Source organism: Oncorhynchus mykiss, chromosome 29, assembly GCF_057628025.1.
Source record: "Oncorhynchus mykiss isolate SJ-2025 chromosome 29, ASM5762802v1, whole genome shotgun sequence".
Lineage (NCBI taxonomy): Eukaryota > Metazoa > Chordata > Actinopteri > Salmoniformes > Salmonidae > Oncorhynchus > Oncorhynchus mykiss.
In genome coordinates, this window is record NC_143050.1 from 17635001 (window position 1) to 17656131 (window position 21131).

At 45.5% G+C, this 21131-nt stretch overlaps 1 protein-coding gene across 7 annotated transcripts in view; it reads left to right on the forward strand.

Annotated features, from left to right (window-relative positions):
- The window catches only part of klhl13 (kelch-like family member 13), a 77823-nt gene extending 57543 nt beyond the window's left edge, over window positions 1-20280 (forward strand). For all 7 annotated transcript variants that reach the window (XM_021591283.3, XM_021591284.3, XM_021591285.3 and 4 more), the window contains 4 exons: window positions 5004-5200; window positions 5415-6210; window positions 9248-9361; window positions 19006-20280. In XM_021591283.3, coding sequence (XP_021446958.1) covers window positions 5004-5200; window positions 5415-6210; window positions 9248-9361; window positions 19006-19493 — 1595 coding nt within the window. In that variant the 3' untranslated portion in view covers window positions 19494-20280. The remainder of the gene's footprint in view (window positions 1-5003; window positions 5201-5414; window positions 6211-9247; window positions 9362-19005) is intronic.
- The last annotated feature ends 851 nt before the right edge of the window (window positions 20281-21131 follow it).

Sequence of the window (21131 nt, forward strand, 5' to 3'; positions counted from 1 at the left end):
GTTACACCAGCCTAATCTCGGGAGTTGATAGGCTTGAAGTCATAAACAGCTCAATGCTTGAAGCATTACAAAGAGCTGCTGGCAAAACGCACGAAAGTGCTGTTTGCATGAATGCGTACGAGCCTGCTGCTGCCTACCATTGCTCAGTCAGACTGCTCTATCAAATATCAAATCATAGACTAAATTATAACATAGTAACACACAGAAATACGAGCCTTGGGTCATTAATATGGTCGAATCTGGAAACTATAATTTTGCAAACAAAACGTTTATTCTTTCAGTGAAATACAGAACCGTTCCGTATTTTATCTAACGGGTGGAATCCATAACAACCTTCAATGTTATGTCATAATTATGTAAAATTCTGGCAAATTAGTTCGCAACGAGCAGGCGGCCCAAACTGTTGTATATACACTGACTTTGTGTGCAATGAACGCAAGAGAAGTGACACAATTTCACCTCGTTAATATTGCTTGCTAACTGGATTTCTTTTAGCTAAATATGCAGGTTTAAAAAAAATATATACTTCTGTGTATTAATTTTAATAAAGGCAACGATTGTGCTTTTTTTCGCAAATGCGCTTTTGTTAAATCATCCCTCGTTTGGCAAAGTTGGCTGTCTTTGTTAGGAAGAAATACTCCGATGCACAACCCAACCAATTTGCACTGCTTCTTAACACAGCGCGCATCCAACCCGAAAGCCAGCCGCACCAATGTGTCGGAGGAAACACCGTGCACCTGTCAACCTTGGTTAGCGCGCACTGCGCCCGGCCCGCCACAGGAGTCGCTGGTGCGCAATGAGACAATGACATCCCTACCGGCCAAACCCTCCCAAACCCGGACGACGCTAGGCCAATTGTGCGTCGCCCCAATGACCTCCCGGTCGCGGCCGGTTACGACAGAGCCTGGGCGGGAAGAAATACTCTTAACACAGTTCGCAACGAGCCAGGTGGCCCAAACTGCTTCATATACCCTGACTGTGTTGCAAGACAAGTGACACAATTTCCCTAGTTAAAATAAATTAATGTTAGCAGGCAATATTAACTAAATATGCAGGTTTAAAAATACATGTGTATTAATTTTTAGGAAGTTATTGATGTTTACGGTTAGGTACACGTTGGAGCAACGACAGTCCTTTTTCGCAAATGCATTGATTATATGCAGCGCAGGACACGCTAGATAAACTAGTCATATCATCAACCATGTGTAGTTAACTAGTGATTTATGATTGATTGTTTTTTATAAGATACGTTTATTGCTAGCTAGCAACTTACCTTGGCCTCTGACTGCATTCACGTAACAGGCAGGCACTTCGTGGAGTGCAATGTATGGCAGGTGGTTAGAGCGTTGGACTAGTTAACCGTAAGGTTGCAAGATTGACTCCCCGACCTGACAAGGTCAAAATCTGTCATTCTGCCCCTGAACAAGGCAGTTAACCCACCGCTTCTTGGCCGTCATTGAAAATAATGTGTTCTTAACTGACTTGCCTAGTTAAATAAAGGTTAAATAAATACAAAAAATACTGTTAAATAAAGGTGTAAAAAAAAAAAAATGATTTCTGATTATGAAAACTTGAAATCGGCCCTAATTAATCGGCCATTCCGATTAATCGGTTGACCTCTAATATATAGTGTACCTTACCTTGAATTAGACATCGGGCCTTTTCCCCAGGCGTTAAGGTTTTGATTTGCCTTGTGCTTTTAGCAAAATAAAAAGGCTTTTCACAAGACAATGCAAATATTGCATTCATCACGGAGATGAGCCTGGGGTTGTTTAGAAATGTGCTTTATTTTATTGTACAATGCCTGGGAAATCATTTCTGTGAACAACGATATTCAGCATTCGGGTTTTTCTTTTATTTCTTCTTGTTGTAGCTTAGCAACTGCCTCACTGATGACGTGAATAGAAATAACTTTGATAGATGGAGTTATTCCCTAAAAGTTAGGCAATATCATGTCCTTTTCTTAACAGCCAGAATTGGAAAGCCTTAATACATGTAAGTGGTTCAACAGATATTTGACAAGTGTGCAGCCTATCTGAGAGGTTCACAAGTGTTGTTGAGCTGAAATAGATGTGTTAAGAGGGAAGTGAGTCACAGTTTATGCCTGTAGTAAGGAGGGGAAGTATGCTGCTGCGACGCTGGGCAAATGCTTTTTACTGCAACTCACAGGCCTTTCTGGGTGAATTATACAACAGTCTCCAGGCTTTGGCGAATAAATTTTCTTTACATGTAACCATAATGGTAGATGTGTGAAAGCTCGGTGAGGTGGCGTCTGTTTCTTCGGTTAGCCTTGACTGTCAAAGGTAGAGCTCATAGGTGATGCTGTTGTGTTTTTATCTGACTGGTGCATTGTATAATGCTCCTCTCTCGCCTCATCACGCAGGTGGAATGTTGTGTTTTTATCTGACTGGTGCATTGTATAATGCTCCTCTCTCTCCTCATCACGCAGGTGGAATGTTGTGTTTTTATCTGACTGGTGCATTGTATAATGCTCCTCTCTCGCCTCATCACGCAGGTGGAATGTTGTGTTTTTATCTGACTGGTGCATTGTATAATGCTCCTCTCTCCCTCATCACGCAGGTGGAATGTTGTGTTTTTATCTGACTGGTGCATTGTATAATGCTCCTCTCTCTCCTCATCACGCAGGTGGAATGTTGTGTTTTTATCTGACTGGTGCATTGTATAATGCTCCTCTCTCGCCTCATCACGCAGGTGGAATGTTGTGTTTTTATCTGACTGGTGCATTGTATAATGCTCCTCTCTCCCTCATCACGCAGGTGGAATGTTGTGTTTTTATCTGACTGGTGCATTGTATAATGCTCCTCTCTCCCTCATCACGCAGGTGGAATGTTGTGTTTTTATCTGACTGGTGCATTGTATAATGCTCCTCTCTCGCCTCATCACGCAGGTGGAATGTTGTGTTTTTATCTGACTGGTGCATTGTATAATGCTCCTCTCTCTCCTCATCACGCAGGTGGAATGTTGTGTTTTTATCTGACTGGTGCATTGTATAATGCTCCTCTCTCTCCTCATCACGCAGGTGGAATGTTGTGTTTTTATCTGACTGGTGCATTGTATAATGCTCCTCTCTCCCTCATCACGCAGGTGGAATGTTGTGTTTTTATCTGACTGGTGCATTGTATAATGCTCCTCTCTCCCTCATCACGCAGGTGGAATGTTGTGTTTTTATCTGACTGGTGCATTGTATAATGCTCCTCTCTCGCCTCATCACGCAGGTGGAATGTTGTGTTTTTATCTGACTGGTGCATTGTATAATGCTCCTCTCTCCCTCATCACGCAGGTGGAATGTTGTGTTTTTATCTGACTGGTGCATTGTATAATGCTCCTCTCTCCCTCATCACGCAGGTGGAATGTTGTGTTTTTATCTGACTGGTGCATTGTATAATGCTCCTCTCTCGCCTCATCACGCAGGTGGAATGTTGTGTTTTTATCTGACTGGTGCATTGTATAATGCTCCTCTCTCCCTCATCACGCAGGTGGAATGTTGTGTTTTTATCTGACTGGTGCATTGTATAATGCTCCTCTCTCGCCTCATCACGCAGGTGGAATGTTGTGTTTTTATCTGACTGGTGCATTGTATAATGCTCCTCTCTCGCCTCATCACGCAGGTGGAATGTTGTGTTTTTATCTGACTGGTGCATTGTATAATGCTCCTCTCTCGCCTCATCACGCAGGTGGAATGTTGTGTTTTTATCTGACTGGTGCATTGTATAATGCTCCTCTCTCCCTCATCACGCAGGTGGAATGTTGTGTTTTTATCTGACTGGTGCATTGTATAATGCTCCTCTCTCGCCTCATCACGCAGGTGGAATGTTGTGTTTTTATCTGACTGGTGCATTGTATAATGCTCCTCTCTCGCCTCATCACGCAGGTGGAATGTTGTGTTTTTATCTGACTGGTGCATTGTATAATGCTCCTCTCTCCCTCATCACGCAGGTGGAATGTTGTGTTTTTATCTGACTGGTGCATTGTATAATGCTCCTCTCTCCCTCATCACGCAGGTGGAATGTTGTGTTTTTATCTGACTGGTGCATTGTATAATGCTCCTCTCTCCCTCATCACGCAGGTGGAATGTTGTGTTTTTATCTGACTGGTGCATTGTATAATGCTCCTCTCTCCCTCATCACGCAGGTGGAATGTTGTGTTTTTATCTGACTGGTGCATTGTATAATGCTCCTCTCTCTCCTCATCACGCAGGTGGAATGTTGTGTTTTTATCTGACTGGTGCATTGTATAATGCTCCTCTCTCCCTCATCACGCAGGTGGAATGTTGTGTTTTTATCTGACTGGTGCATTGTATAATGCTCCTCTCTCCCTCATCACGCAGGTGGAATGTTGTGTTTTTATCTGACTGGTGCATTGTATAATGCTCCTCTCTCCCTCATCACGCAGGTGGAATGTTGTGTTTTTATCTGACTGGTGCATTGTATAATGCTCCTCTCTCGCCTCATCACGCAGGTGGAATGTTGTGTTTTTATCTGACTGGTGCATTGTATAATGCTCCTCTCTCGCCTCATCACGCAGGTGGAATGTTGTGTTTTTATCTGACTGGTGCATTGTATAATGCTCCTCTCTCGCCTCATCACGCAGGTGGAATGTTGTGTTTTTATCTGACTGGTGCATTGTATAATGCTCCTCTCTCCCTCATCACGCAGGTGGAATGTTGTGTTTTTATCTGACTGGTGCATTGTATAATGCTCCTCTCTCCCTCATCACGCAGGTGGAATGTTGTGTTTTTATCTGACTGGTGCATTGTATAATGCTCCTCTCTCGCCTCATCACGCAGGTGGAATGTTGTGTTTTTATCTGACTGGTGCATTGTATAATGCTCCTCTCTCCCTCATCACGCAGGTGGAATGTTGTGTTTTTATCTGACTGGTGCATTGTATAATGCTCCTCTCTCTCCTCATCACGCAGGTGGAATGTTGTGTTTTTATCTGACTGGTGCATTGTATAATGCTCCTCTCTCCCTCATCACGCAGGTGGAATGAAGGAACAGGATTTGATGTGCATCAAGCTTCATGGCGTCAACCGGATAGGCCTGAAGAAGATCATAGACTTTATCTACACAGCCAAGCTGTCTCTCAACATGGAGAACCTGCAGGACACACTGGAGGCAGCCAGCTTCCTCCAGATCCTCCCGGTGCTAGACTTCTGCAAGGTCTTTCTCATATCTGGGGTAAGGAACCTAACACAGCCTGTTCAGCCATCTAGCTCAGCCCTCTAGAACCAGCCAGGGGTGTTATACTCAGCAGTTTAAGATATCTGACTACTGTACCCTACTGCTTACTTTAATATGTACATTTGGTCTGCAGTAAAATGTGTTTGTGTAGTGTTTGTGTGTGTGATTGAGTGGTTGCTTCTCACTGCTTCCCCTCTCTCCTTGGCCGCAGGTGTCCCTGGATAACTGTGTGGAGGTGGGGCGCATCGCTAACACATACAACCTCACGGAGGTAGACAAATACGTTAACAACTTCATCCTCAAGAACTTCCCCTCGCTGCTGGGCACGGGGGACTTTGTCAAGCTGCCCTTTGAGCGGCTGGCCTTCGTTCTGTCCAGTAACAGTCTGAAGCACTGCAGCGAGCTGGACCTGTTCAAGGCTGCATGCCGCTGGCTCCGCTATGAGGACGGACGCATGGACCACGCCCCCAAGCTCATGAAGAACATCCGCTTCCCCCTCATGAACCCCCAGGAGCTCATCAACCACGTGCAGACTGTGGACTTTATGCGCACAGACAACACCTGCGTCAACCTCCTCCTGGAGGCCAGCAACTACCAGATGATGCCCTACATGCAGCCGGTCATGCAGTCAGAGAGGACGGCCATCCGCTCAGACAGCGGCCACCTGGTCACCCTGGGCGGCGTCCTGCGCCAGCAGCTGGTGGTCAGTAAGGAGCTGCGTCTGTTTGACGAGAAGGCCCACGAATGGAAGGCGCTGGCGCCCATGGACGCCCCCCGTTACCAGCACGGCATCGCCGTCATCGGCAACTTCCTCTTCGTGGTGGGAGGCCAGAGCAACTACGACACCAAAGGCAAGACTGCGGTGGACACAGTGTTCCGGTACGACCCGCGCTACAACAAGTGGATGCAGGTGGCGTGCCTTAACGAGAAGCGCACCTTCTTCCACCTCAGCGCTCTCAAGGGACACCTCTACGCCGTGGGCGGCCGCAACGCTGCCGGAGAGCTGGGTTAGTTTAATTCACCAGGGTCGGTTTATCACGTTGCTTTTAGTCCTGCTCTGATGCTTAACATGTCTGGGTATATTTGGAAAAGGACATCTCACAGGAAATGGTCAAATACAAGGCACAGCAGTTGTCACTTCTTGATGGTGTAGCACCGGTGGCTGTGGCATAGCCCTGGACCAGGCAGAGTGTAGGATGAGATGAGGGAGGGCTAGCTGCAGCCAGACCCTGTGAACAACTGCAGCAGAAACCTCAAGGTGAAGGAGGTGGTGGTCAGGGTGGAATGTTTGTAAGTAGCATTGCAGGATACTGTGATCTGATGTCAGTGCCCAGCTCAGCACATAGACTCTCATTGCAGAGTGCCACCCTACTACCTCGATGCAGCCCTGTAATTGTAGGGGACAGGCTGGCCAGGTCATGCTATCCGCTCTGCTCCTCTGGGCTCTGGGCTGTAATTACCACATTGGGCATGGGTCCTCGGGGGGGCCCCCCTGCACGTGTGTGCATGAGTACACTCTGAATGGACAGTCTCCTTGGCTGGTTAGTGCCTGTTATCCTTGGGAAGCCAGTCTGGCACTCAGACATTCAATCACTTGTTTCAAACGCAGAGTTCAGCCTTTTGAACATAAATCGTTTTTGATGTAGCCATGCGGAGGAGGGAGGGTTTTGAAACTTTGATTTGTTCCTGAGGTTCTGTCAGCTTATTTTAAAAGATTTAAAGAACATTAAAGGCTCCCCTCAGTCAGGGTGGTTTGAGAGTACAGGATGGTGATGTGTGTGTGTGTACACACGCTAACACACACAACCATTTGTTAACATTAAGTTCTGATGGATGATGTGGTTATATTTTCAGGTTTAAAGGACATCCATCCTGTTTATACCTCTATGGCCTCTCTCCATAACTGTCCATGTGAAGGCCTGTCATATTAATCCACTGAGACAGCCAGAGTACAAACATGTGAGGAACAATGACAGCACAGCTATCTCTGATGTTTGAATAATTCATTTGTAGGACGCTCTTGTAAATATAACAGCATGTAAAAGAAAGCTCTTGAGCACTCATTTGCATGTATACCTTAAAGCACCAAGCACTCTAAGGACAAGTGAAAATGTACTTGGTAGCTGGGGCTATCACTTCATTTTTAAGCTTTGAATATTTTTCGGAATGCATTCTTGCAAGTCATCAGTTATTGTTTAGGAACTGTGTAGGAAGTAGTAGATAGAGAATAGAGAGAGAACAGATTACTGATTTAGTAGGGTTCTAATGAATCACTAAATGCCTGGTGCTGCCATTTTAGTCTCCCAGTAAAGTTCGCTAAAGATATGTCTTATTCGAATGATATGGACCGTTAATGTTAATTAGGCCTAGGCTGCTTCCCCTTTGACAAGTTCTCACAGGAAATATTGGAGAAGTGAACACTGGCCTTAGTGAGATAATGATGACAACGTGATGTAGTGATGCTCTGAATTGGAAACCATCCATTTGGTCCTCTGGGACTGCTTTATCAGAACTGTAACCAGAGTTCTTTGTATCTGGGCCTGGGTTAAACCCTATAGGTAGGTCCCAGGGATTAGATCCCAAGGGTCAAATCAGCACCATGTTGGCACATAGGCTACCATTATTTCCCAAACCCGGTCTTCTGGACCCCAAGGGGTGCACTAATCATCAAGCTTTAATTATTTGAATCAGCTGTGTAGTGCTAGGGCAAAAACCAAAATGTGCACCCCTTGGGGTCCCCAGGACTGAGTTTGGGAAACACTGGTGGCCTATGTGCCAACACGGTGCCGATTTGACCCTTGGGATCTATTTACTTCTATATTCAGCACACAAAGTACAGGTCAGTAAGGAGAGTGGAGGGTCAAGAAAGATGCTCTTGACGAAGTTGGAATCAGAGCTTTAGGAGATGTTAAGTGGTTATAGGGAGAGGTAACTAAACCAGTGTTTCCCCTATATGTATTTCGCAGCGGCGTAGCCCACATTCAAAGTAGGAGGATACCTTTATTTCATTTTTGTAATTATTTTTTGTACCCTTTTTTTCCCTCCCCAATTTCGTGGTATCCAATTGGTAGTTACAGTCTTGTCCCATCGCTGCAACTTGCGTACGGACGCAGGAGAGGTGAAGGTCGAGAGCCATGCGTCATCCGAAACACAACCCAGCCAAGCCGCACTGCTTCTTCACACAATGTCATGCTGTGGGCCAAAGATTTAACAACAAAAAAGTCTTACACTAAAAGGACATTATCATTTATCATCAATTTCAGAGTGTTATTTCAACCTCCTAGTGTGGAAATATGATGAAAATCACGTTTTTGACCCCACTGCCCCTTTAAATAAAATAAAATATTTTGCTCTTAATTTGCCTGACCAATAACGATCATCCAAATGTCCATGACTGTCAGAGCCCTAGCCAGGGCTACGACAAAGGAGGATTGAGTGTTTGACCTGATCACCTGGACAGTCAGGTGGTATCTAAAACCTCATCACCCTCCAAACCAGCTTCTGCTTTAGACTTCCTGATAATATCCTTTCTACTTCCAACTGCCATATGGAGACTCCTTAACCATTCTGCCCGGGTGCCAGCCAGCTTGAGAAATCAGCTTTGCCCTCTGTCTGGAAACTTGATTGGACAAATCATTTTCTAACCTGACAAATCACTGCACAATTGAGAGGTTCCAGATGGAGTGGAGTGAAGAGAACATCCCAGTCTGGCACCATACACACTACTGAATTATGATAAGAGCCTTCAAGTGGAGTGGTACAGAGAAGGCCCTAATTATGTAATGGGGAGTAGATGCATACTCCCTAGTCTCTCGGTATAGACTAGAGTCACTGCAGGGTAGGGGCTGGGGAAGGGGCTAGGGAGGGGAGTGGTGGTTGGTGGGGGGATGTCTGCTTTGTATTTAGGTTCCTGGTTCAGTAGCTCCCACACTGACACCCTCCAAGGCTGCATTTGCAGCTATGTTTGTTCTCCTTAGTTCTCTCTTGAACTACTTTCCCCCTTAATACTCTGTTTGTTTTCTCCTCTCTTTCTTCCCCATGCAGCCACAGTGGAGTGCTACAACCCCAGGACAAACGAGTGGACGTACGTCGCTAAAATGAACGAGCCGCACTACGGCCATGCAGGGACGGTGTACGGTGGTTACATGTATATTTCAGGTACGTTAGTACTATTAGATCCGGGGTTTGGTGAACTTTTGTACTATGGGGGATAGTAGATTGACATAGGCTAGTGCTTTTGCTGTTGGTTAGCCTACTTATCTTGTTGGCTGATGAAAAGTACATGGACAGTTCTTCTAACATCTTCAATATGCGTCTCAGAATTGGATAAGAAGGACGCACACCGTTGTGTTCCCGATGTGTCTGTCTTCACTTGAAGCCTACTTCTTTGCTGAGATGCCTATGAAAAGGATCAATTGCGGTCATTAGCTAATAAGAATTGAGATATCTGACAGAGCTATGTGAAGGAAAGGCGCTTCAATGCACGGCGATTGGCAGCCAGGAGAAGGGAATTATAATTATTATATTCAGCCCAAGGGCAAAATGTCCACTTTGGCCAAAGGCATGGATTTTTTTTAGGGGGCATCACAGCCTCACAAGGAGCATACCACTGGGAAATTCGAGGTCTGGTGAGAATATTATCAAGTGCTTGTCAAATTGTGATTGAGAGACTGATGAAGTGTGTGCAGCCTTTGCAAGAATATCAGAATAGAATATCAGCATGCCCACACTCCCTCAGAAATCGTTTGGAGAAAATATTGTTTCTATTTTATTCAGCTATGTTCAATTGTGTTCTTCATACTATAAAATAATGTGACAGACTTCTAAGCAAATCTTGTCTGCTTAATGAACTAGTGTAGCCCACAGCCATATGGCATAGCCACATCAGGACCTAACACAAGGACAACTCAAAGAATGCTGTTCTGTTCTTCTGGAGTAGACTGCATTTTCTTCATATCATGTTGCTTTAGACCTGTCTAAAATAAATAATGGATTTATTGTGACGGTATAGGCTTTATTAAATGGATTTATTCGACTTTTTAAAATGTAGATGTTCCAAAGGTCAGCATCAGTGGTTTATAGGCTATGTGTGGAAGCCAAGGGATTGTAGGCTATGTGTGGAAGCCAAGGGATTGTAGGCTATGTGTGGAAGCCAAGGGATTGTAGGCTATGTGTGGAAGCCAAGGGATTGTAGGCTATGTGTGGAAGCCAAGGGATTGTAGGCTATGTGTGGAAGCCAAGGGATTGTAGGCTATGTGTGGAAGCCAGGGGTTTGTATGGCTATGTGTGGAAGCCAGGGAATTGTAGGCTATGTGTGGAAGCCAGGGGATTGTAGGCTACGTGTGGAAGCCAGGAGATTGTAGGCTATGTGTGGAAGCCAGGGGATTGTAGGCTATGTGTGGAAGCCAGGGGTTTGTAGGCTATGTGTGGAAGCCAGGAGATTGTAGGCTATGTGTGGAAGCCAGGGGATTGTAGGCTATGTGTGGAAGCCAGGGGATTGTAGGCTACGTGTGGAAGCCAGGGGTTTGTATGGCTATGTGTGGAAGCCAGGGGATTGTAGGCTACGTGTGGAAGCCAGGAGAGTGTAGGCTATGTGTGGAAGCCAGGGGTTTGTAGGCTATGTGTGGAAGCCAGGAGAGTGTAGGCTATGTGTGGAAGCCAGGAGATTGTAGGCTATGTGTGGAAGCCAGGGGTTTGTAGGCTATGTGTGGAAGCCAGGGGTTTGTAGGCTATGTGTGGAAGCCAGGAGAGTGTAGGCTATGTGTGGAAGCCAGGAGATTGTAGGCTGTGTGGAAGCCAGGAGATTGTAGGCTATGTGTGGAAGCCAGGGGATTGTAGGCTATGTGTGGAAGCCAGGAGAGTGTAGGCTATGTGTGGAAGCCAGGAGATTGTAGGCTATGTGTGGAAGCCAGGGGATTGTAGGCTATGTGTGGAAGCCAGGAGAGTGTAGGCTATGTGTGGAAGCCAGGAGAGTGTAGGCTATGTGTGGAAGCCAGGAGATTGTAGGCTATGTGTGGAAGCCAGGAGAGTGTAGGCTATGTGTGGAAGCCAGGAGAGTGTAGGCTATGTGTGGAAGCCAGGGGATTGTAGGCTATGTGTGGAAGCCAGGAGAGTGTAGGCTATGTGTGGAAGCCAGGAGATTGTAGGCTATGTGTGGAAGCCAGGGGTTTGTAGGCTATGTGTGGAAGCCAGGGGTTTGTAGGCTATGTGTGGAAGCCAGGAGAGTGTAGGCTATGTGTGGAAGCCAGGAGATTGTAGGCTGTGTGGAAGCCAGGAGATTGTAGGCTATGTGTGGAAGCCAGGAGAGTGTAGGCTATGTGTGGAAGCCAGGAGAGTGTAGGCTATGTGTGGAAGCCAGGAGATTGTAGGCTATGTGTGGAAGCCAGGAGAGTGTAGGCTATGTGTGGAAGCCAGGAGAGTGTAGGCTATGTGTGGAAGCCAGGGGATTGTAGGCTATGTGTGGAAGCCAGGAGAGTGTAGGCTATGTGTGGAAGCCAGGAGAGTGTAAACATGTTTGTTATTTAATGGTCAATTACCGCGAGACAGTTATTTTCTTCACAATCACTGGCTGACAACTTCATGACCGCCACAGCCCTACGTGGTACCCCAATGTGGCACACCACAAACTGAGCATTCATTTTCCAGAATCAATGTTCATTCATACTCCCGTTTTAGTAGTGTCTGTTCTGTGTGGAATCTGAGTAGTTGAGACACTAAAAGGGTAGAGTTAGAAAAGGTAACTTGTCTCTGTGTTTCAGTGTCGATATGACCCATTCTGTTTGACCAAACCTCAAATTTAAATAGCGAGTTGAGGCCACTTGTCAGAGAGGAAGATGTGATCTCTCAGCGGTGTTGGTGTGAGAGGCAGGGGGAGGGGCTTGGTGTGTGTATGTGAGAATTGAAGGTGTACACAGCACAGGAGACGAGACCAAAAAGACAACATGAGGACAAATGGACTTAAAAGGTAACAAAAACCTTGATTTATCACGCAAAAACATACATTTGAATGAATTGGATATATCCCCCTACTGTGATGTCAGTAAAGCATCCTTCATTAGAAGGTCATACAGTGGCATCCTGCAGACCCCACCCCCTCCCTTACACATCACATTGCTGGGGTCCAGTTCTCTGTGATGTTTTTGGGGGGATATTCTAAAGATGATTGGAAGTAATGATTGTGTAGTTGTCTGACTTTGGTGCTACTAAATCCCCTGTCTCTCTGTTGGAGTCAGCCCTGTGCTTGTTTACTTCATAGGATTGAAATCAAATCCTGCCTTAAGGAGAGATGAGCCCCAGTTTCCCAATGTGCGACTAACACAAAGTGATGCTGTACAGGGCAAAAGAGAGGGAAGGATAGATGAGTGAGAGAAATGGGAGGGACAGGTTGATGACTGTGTAGGAGGTGCAGAACCATAGAGCCACAACACACAGGCAAGGTTATGTTCATCTCCCTTGGCCTCTGGGCACAAGTGTTCATATAAGCGTAACCCAGCCACCTACCCCGAACATCATAACCCTCCCTCACCCAGTGGCACCTCACCTGCTCTGCTCCAGCCTGAGCCTCCATTAAATAACAACATGGGCTTGGTGGCTCTAACATTAGCATTTTAGCTTCCCAGCCGAGGGGGTTACTGCCTCATCCTCCATGTCAGGGGTTCACGTTTTGGTTTTTACCCTATCACTACACCGCTGATTCAAATAACCAACTCATTGTCAAGCTTTGATGATTTGAATCAGCTGTGTAGTGCTAGGGCAAAAACAAAACGTGCACAAAGGGTAAACCCTGGTCTGTTTTTCTGTCTCTGGTTGGCTAATGGTCCGACTGGCACCTCTGGGTTCCTTTACTGAGAGGAAACGGGAGGGGTAATGGTGTTTGAACTATTAATACACCACCTCTGGGTTCCTTTACTGAGAGGAAACGGGAGGGGTAATGGTGTTTGTACTATTAATACACCAGAAAGTCAACTTCCCTCCCTGTGAGCATCTCTTAGTGTCATCCTGATCTCACTGCACGTGCACCTCACTATAGTTACAGTAGTCTGCCTGGAGGAACTGAGCAATGGTTAGGCCTAAATATCTCCACCTTCCCAGATAGATGTCTGTACTGTAGAACGTAATGATTAAACAGGTTCCCATCAAGCACAGAGGCAAGCTTCATTCTTCCAGGGGTCACTGGCAACATGCACGGATTAGATTTTCTGACAGCCTGCATGTTATAACCTCTCACTAGTGATGGTAGTCAGGTGGAGTTGAGTCATTTGTTTTGCCTGTGTCTCTGTCCGGGAGCGCACCCCGTATCTCAGGGGTCATGACCTCACTGTGCAAGGTGACTCACATGGGGGTGCAGGCTGTGTTTCGCTGTCGGTCCAGATAAGGTGCTGGGCGGTGGCTGTGCTGGCGTGCTGTCTAAAGACATCCTGTCAGGTAAATGGAGCTGACACGCTGAGTCAAGCCGCAGGTCATCATTGCTCTGCTCTCGCTCTCAGGGTGGGGCTCAGACCCCTAGCCAGCACGGCTTCACATTACCACTACTGTCACACAACACAACGCTACTGGAAACCACGGGGGACGTGGCACCTTTACTTCAGTCGGGAGTACAGTGACCACTGATTCACTTATTTAAATAAAAAAATCTAAATATTATGATCCCAAGAAATGCATTTTATTTTCCTCTTGGTCTGTGTTTTGATCTGTAAAGAAGGATTTATTTTAATAGGATTCTGTACTATTTCCATTTTAGCTGCTCTACAGTATATCTCTCTGGCTTAAACCAACTGCCTCCTGAAGCTGCCGGCCATCCTGTCTATTTATCATCATTGGGTATTTTTGGAACTTGCTGACCCCATGGTTTTGTGTCTCTCCTCTGTTCCCCGCCTTGATTCTTTGGGTCTCATTTGTGCCAGCACTGTGCTTCCTCCAAGCAGGTCATACATTTTTACGACGGGTCAAAGCACCGGCACAATTTTATCTCCACGAATAATTAGATAAATGTGCCAGGAAAATGGCAATCATTGTGAGCTATTAAGAGGGCACCTCGATCAATGAGCTCAGGTGTCTTTGAAAGGACAACCATTTATACGGTCTTCAAGATGCAAAAGATACTAATATTTTTAAGCTTGTCCGAATGCTTGCAGTTGTTTTCTATGCAAAAGCTTTTGTTTTAAATGAAAGCTCCAATCATCTTTAAACTGTGATGATACACATTCCTTAATTAAAGGCTGTAATTAATAGTAATAATAAATGGTCATGGTTTAAAAATCAATTTAAAAAAGGTACCTTTTACCCCCTTTTCTCCCCAATTTTGTGATATCTAATTGGTTGTTACTCAGACATACAGTTGAAGTCGGAAGTTTACATACACCTTAGCCAAATACATTTAAACTCAGTTTTTCACAATTCCTGACATTTAATCCCAGTAAATATTCCCTGTCTTAGGTCAGTTAGGATCACCACTTTATTTTAATAATGTGAAATGTCAGAATAATAGTAGAGAGAATTATTTATTTCAGCTTTTATTTCTTTCATCACATTCCCAGTGGGTCAGAAGTTTACATACACTCAATTAATATTTGGTAGCATTGCCTTTAAATTGTTTAACTTGGGTCAAATGTTTTGGGTAGCCTTCCACAAGCTTCCGACAATAAGTTGGGTGAATTTTAGCCCATTCCTCCTGACAGAGCTGGTGTAACTGAGTCAGGTTTGTAGGCCTCCTTGCTCGCAAACGCTTTTTCAGTTCTGCCCACACATTTTCTATAGGATTGAGGTCAGGGCTTTGTGATGGCCACTCCAATACCTTGACTTTGTTGTCCTTAAGCCATTTTGCCACAACTTTGGAAGTATGCTTGGGGTCATTGTCCATTTGGAAGACCCATTTGCGACCAATTTAACTTCCTGACCCATTTAACTTCCTGACTGATGTCTTGAGATGTTGCTTCAATATATCCACTTAATTTACCTTCTTCGTGATGCCATCTATTTTGTAAAGTGCAATGGCGGTTTTGGAGCAGTGGCTTCTTCCTTGCTGAGCTGCCTTGCAGGTTATGTCGATATAGGACTCGTTTTATTTTTTTATATTTTCCCATGATGTCAAACAAAGAGGCACTGAGTTTGAAGGTAGGCCTTGAAATACATCCACAGGTAACACCTCCAATTGACTCAAATTATGTCAATTAGCCTATCAGAAGCTTCTAAAGCCATGGCATAATTTTCTGGAATTTTCCAAGCTGTTTAATGGCACAGTCAACTTAGTGTATGTAAACTTCTGACTCACTGGAATTGTGATACAGTGAAATAATCTGTCTGTAAACAATTGTTGGAAAAATTACTTGTCATGCATTAAGTCATGACCGACTTGCCAAAACTGTAGTTTGTTAACAAGAAATTTGTGGAGTAGTTGGAAAAACAAATTTTAATGACTTCAACCGAAGTGTATGTAAACTTTCCTGATGACCAGGGATGTTCTCTTGATAAGTCTGTGATTTGGACAATTTTCCTGTCAAAATCTAAGTACTTTTTGGTGTCAGGGAAAATGTATGGAGTAAAAAGTACATTATTTTTTTAGGAATGTAGTAAAATAAAAGTTAGCAAAAATATAAATTGTTAAGTACAGATACCCCAAAAAACAACTTTAGTACTTTCAAGTATTTTTACTTAAGTACTTTACACCACTTGTAGTTAGTCTTGTCCCATCGCTGCAACTGCCGTAAGAAACTCTGGAGATGCGAAGGTCAAGAGCCATGTGCCCTCCAAACGCGGCCTGCCAAGCCGTACTGCTTCTTGAGACATTGCTCGCTTAACCCGGAAGCCAGCCACACCAATGTGTCGGAAACACTGTACAACTGGCGACCATGTCAGTGTGCATACGCCCAGCCCACCACAGGAGTCAATAGAGCGCGATGGGACAAGGACTTCCCGGCCGGCCACACCCTCCCCTAACCCGGACGATGCTGGGCCAGTTGTGTGCCTCATGGGTCTCCCGGTCGCAGCCGGCTGCGACACAGCCCGATATTGAAACTGGATCTGTAGTGAGCCGCTATGATGCTTAGTTTTAACAAAAAACTGAACATTGAGTCTCTGAGATTCTTTTGTCAATTTTTTGGAAACAAAATCTATCCTCTCCACATTTGCTGTAAACAATATATCTGTAATAGAGATATCCTTCAGCCATTAGAAGCCCTGGAGGTTGTTGGCCAGTTACATCAGTTAGTGTACTTATTTTCCACCATAATTTGCAAATAAATTAATTAAAAATCCTACAATGTGATTTTCTGGATTTTTTTCCCCTCATTTTGTCTGTCATAGTTGAAGTGTACCTATGATGAAAATTACAGGCCTCTCGTCTTTTTAAGTGGGAGAACTTGCACAATTGGTGGCTGACTAAATACTTTTTGTCCCACTGTACAAAAGAACCACAGCCTGTATCAAGCTGCTGTTCTATTAGTGGGTTTGATATGTCTTTCTTGTCTCAGAGATTATTTTAATGATGCTCGCTCACTCACTCACACACACACGCACACACTTGAATAACGAGAATGGATTGAACTCTGGCATCTAAGTGTTTGCTCTAATGATCGAGGAGGAGGCTGGTGTTAGACTTCTGATCAGTCAGGGCCACTGACTAAAAATAGGTCTTTATAGATTGAGTATGGGAGGGAGAGCAGGAGAGAAAGAAAGAGGTAAAGAAAGCGAGAGAGATCATTGGGCAGCAGTGGATGGATTGGGGCGCCATTCAGCATGCACTGCAGATCGCACTGCAGATCGCACTGCAGATCGCACTGCAGATCGCACTGCAGATCGCACTGCAGATCGCACTGCAGATCGCACTGCAGATCGCACTGCAGATCGCACTGCAGATCGCACTGCAGATCGCACTGCACCTCTCTGGGTATGCTCCCAGCCACTCTACACAGCACAGGGAGGAAGGGATGCCTGCCTGGCTCTCACCCAGTTGCATGCTGGGATTGTGTTCCTCTTTATTTTCAGCCTTCCCTATAGACATGTCCTGTTTTGTATTTTTCCCCCTCCCTTTTCCTCAGTTTTGTGTGTCCCTTCTATTCCTTTGTTTCCACCACTACAGTGCCTATGTGTACATGCCAAGGTTATTATAGTAAACTAAAATAAAGTTTCTGTAACATAAAATCATTTAGAAAAACAGTTTAAAAATTATACTGGATCTATTATCTTTGGCTGCAAAAATAAAGTAAACATAAATTATGTTCAGTTTTTTTTTTTGTGTTTTCAAGCTTTTTTTCCTAATGGGTTGTTCGAGCTTCTGATTCTGGTGAGTAAATTATTCAAATAAGATTAGCTTGTGCATCACTATTGCTAGATATCACCAGAGAGGAGAGGTGACACGAGAGGATTACCTCCTCCCAAAATCAGTCCCCGCGAGCTAAGCAGACCTTTTAGCATGGAGATCTATGAGAGTGTCAAATTACGTTTGGCTTATTTGATCAAATCGAGTAATGTTTAGGTTGTTACAAATGTAATGATATAAGTGAATTCATATGACATTCTGTAACTTTGAGAAAAACAACTTAGTTCTGCCTGTTGTTCACACACGTATTTGCCTTGCCCTCTCATTGGCTAGAATGGTCCAAAATGATTTTGTCTCCTCCCACCTGCCTTCCATCTATGAGGACATGTATTTTAATTGTAATAGACCATTTGCTATCACTAGCTAACAACAGGGAAGAAATCCAGGACAAAGACAGAGAAAGCGAGACACCCCCTCATTTCTGATCGGGGCGGGTCAACTCTGGTCTGCGTATTGTCTCCGCGGAGGGGACAATACGACTGTGTCATCGACTGACTGATTGCTGTAACATATGATGTGGTCAGCTGATACTTAAAGTACCTATCCAGGTGTTGAAAGATCTGTCAGGCGTCCGCAATGTCTATGCTCTGGAACGCGGCCTAAGATAGGTTTAGTTTGAGTCATCATTTAAACCTATGACGTTCCTTATTACTGACCCCTAGTGGCATCCTAAAAAAAATAACTAGACCTGGCTCCTAGCATCTCACGCGTAGACTACTCTCTGTCCCCAACAATACAACTGAAACTAAATCATATAATCATGTCGTCTTTCTATCAAACTAAATAAAAACTTGTAAATCAAATCTGAAAAGTAACACACTAAATAACAGAATTTTAAATAAACTAATAGAAATTAAAACAACTATTAATAACCTTGGTACACATGCACTGTATTATAGTGTTATGAACTTCTGATTTATTTTATTTGTCATATTTTATTGCAGGTATGTGGCTGAGAAAATGTGTGTAGTGTGTGTTAGTGGTGCTAAGCATTGGGCTAATTGTGTGTGTGTTGCTGGGAAGCGCAGCCGTGTGTTTCTGAGGAGGTTGTGTGAAGTAAAGTGAACTGGGGGTTCAGGATTACATGCTCTGCAAGGCCAGTCACGGTGCTGTGGTCTGGCCATGTGACTGACAAGGACAGGAGCTGGTCAAGGCCCAACGTGGCAACACAACGTGGCAACACAACGTGGCAACACAACGTGGCAACACAACGTGGCAACACAACGTGGCAACACAACGTGGCAACACAACGTGGCAACACAACGTGGCAACACAACGTGGCAACACAACGTGGCAACACAACGTGGCAACACAACGTGGCAGAGCTGAATGTAGATCTAGGTTGAGGCCAGGATAGAGTTACTATTAGGTCCAGTTCAATTGGCTCAGGCTATTAAATGCTTTTGATTAGACCCCAGGGCGGTTTTCAACCCCAGGAAATCAATGTCATGGGTCTTATTTAATATGGTTTTGTTCTGTGTTGCAGGGGGAATCACTCACGACACATTTCAGAAAGAGCTGATGTGCTTTGACCCAGATGCAGACAAATGGACTCAGAAAGCGCCCATGACCACGGTGCGTGGCCTGCACTGTATGTGCACGGTGGGCGACCGCCTCTACGTCATCGGGGGGAATCACTTCCGGGGCACCAGCGACTACGATGACGTGTTAAGCTGTGAGTACTACTCCCCTGCCCTGGACCTGTGGACGCCCATCGCAGCCATGCTGCGGGGCCAGAGCGACGTGGGCGTGGCCGTGTTCGAGAACAAGATTTACGTGGTGGGAGGCTACTCATGGAACAACCGCTGCATGGTGGAGATAGTTCAGAAGTACGACCCGGAGAAGGACGAGTGGCACAAAGTGTTTGACCTGCCTGAGTCGCTGGGCGGTATCCGAGCCTGCACACTGACCGTGTTTCCCCCAGAGGACTTGATGGGCTCCCCCTCCAGAGAGTCACCCCTCTCAGCACCTTGAAGAACAGGGGGGGGGGTGCCACCCCGCTCCTCTCACACCCCCACAACCCCCAACACCCTATAGACATTGTTTGCACTTCTTCTTTGGACTACATCTGTACTGCATCCCGATACACCCCTTCCTCCCTAGTGATGAAATCTACATCCCGATACACCCCTTCCTCCCTAGTGATGAAATCTACATCCCGATACACCCCTTCCTCCCCCAAAGCTGTGCAGAACCCCCCTCCCTAGTGATGAAATCTACATACCGATATGGTTTGGCAACCTAATTACATGTTAATGTTACATATTCGGTATGTTTTGGCAGGAAATACCTTGACTTGAAGAGTGACTTTGCAATTCAACTTTTCTACCTGATGTCTTTGAAGTTTTATTACATCCTTTTTCTTTAGACGTTTTAGCAGGTAAAACCCATGCTGTTGGTTACCATACTGACTCTAGTCTGCCAGGTTAGGGCCAGTCTACACCCAGCGCAGCAGGATAGGGGCAGCTGAGCTCCACACAGAGATAGTTTTAAACTCAGGGGTCGGCCCACCCCCCCTCCTCCCTCTTTCAGTTTCAGTTCTTTCCTGCTATTGCTATGAAACCGTTAACAAAATTGTGTTTTCTAAATTTAATAAACAAGATTTTGAAAAAATAATGGTGTCTCCCCAAAGTATCTTGCCATTTACTTAGGCACATGGTTGGTGCGTTTTTTATTGAGCTTAACATCAACTATCTGTTTTAGAACCTCCTGGAAAGTGTATTTTCCCCATTAAAAACACTGACGCGTTCTATTTCTCAAATTTACTTGTTGAAAATAATCTCATCATTAAGCATTATGTCCCTTCAGTACAGCCTCAGAACCCCTACCCCCCCCCCCCCTCCTCCTCCTACTCCCCCCTTCTCTCCCCTCCTCTCCTCCTACTCCCCCCCTACTCCCCTCCCCCTTCTCTCCCCTCCTCTCCTCCTACTCCCCCCCTACTCCCCTCCCCTTCTCTCCCCTCCTCTCCTCCTACTCCCCCCTACTCCCCTCCCCCTTCTCTCCTCTCCCCTCCTCTCCTCCTACTCCCCCCCTACTCCCCTCCCCCTTCTCTCCCCTCCTCTCCTCCTACTCCCCCCCCCCCTACTCCCCTCCCCCTTCTCTCCCCTCCTCTCCTCCTACTCCCCTCCCCCCTCCTTCTCTCCCCAGTCCCCTCCTCCTCTCCCCCTCCTCCTCCTACTCCCCCTCCTCTCAACCAAGCCACTCCTTCTCTCCCCCCTCCTCCTCCTACTCCCCCCCCTCCATCTCTCCTCCAGTCCCCTCCTTCTCTCCCCTCCCCAGCTAGTGTTGTCCTCAGAATGAACCAGTTGTCATCTGATTAAATAGAAAAATACTTTATTGTTCTCAAGATACAGGAGATTTTCAAGACAGTAACTGTAGATGTACACACAAAGTGAAGATGCAGTGTCTGCTGTCTTAATCCTAATCACAACCATAACCACTATTCTTCACTGAGTTGATTCCTGCCCACTGTGCCCAGTGATTCAGGACCCCACCGTCCTCCACTGTGCCCAGTGATTCAGGACCCCACCGTCCTCCACTGTGCCCAGTGATCCAGGACACCACCGTCCTCCACTGTGCCCAGTGATCCAGGACACCACCGTCCTCCACTGT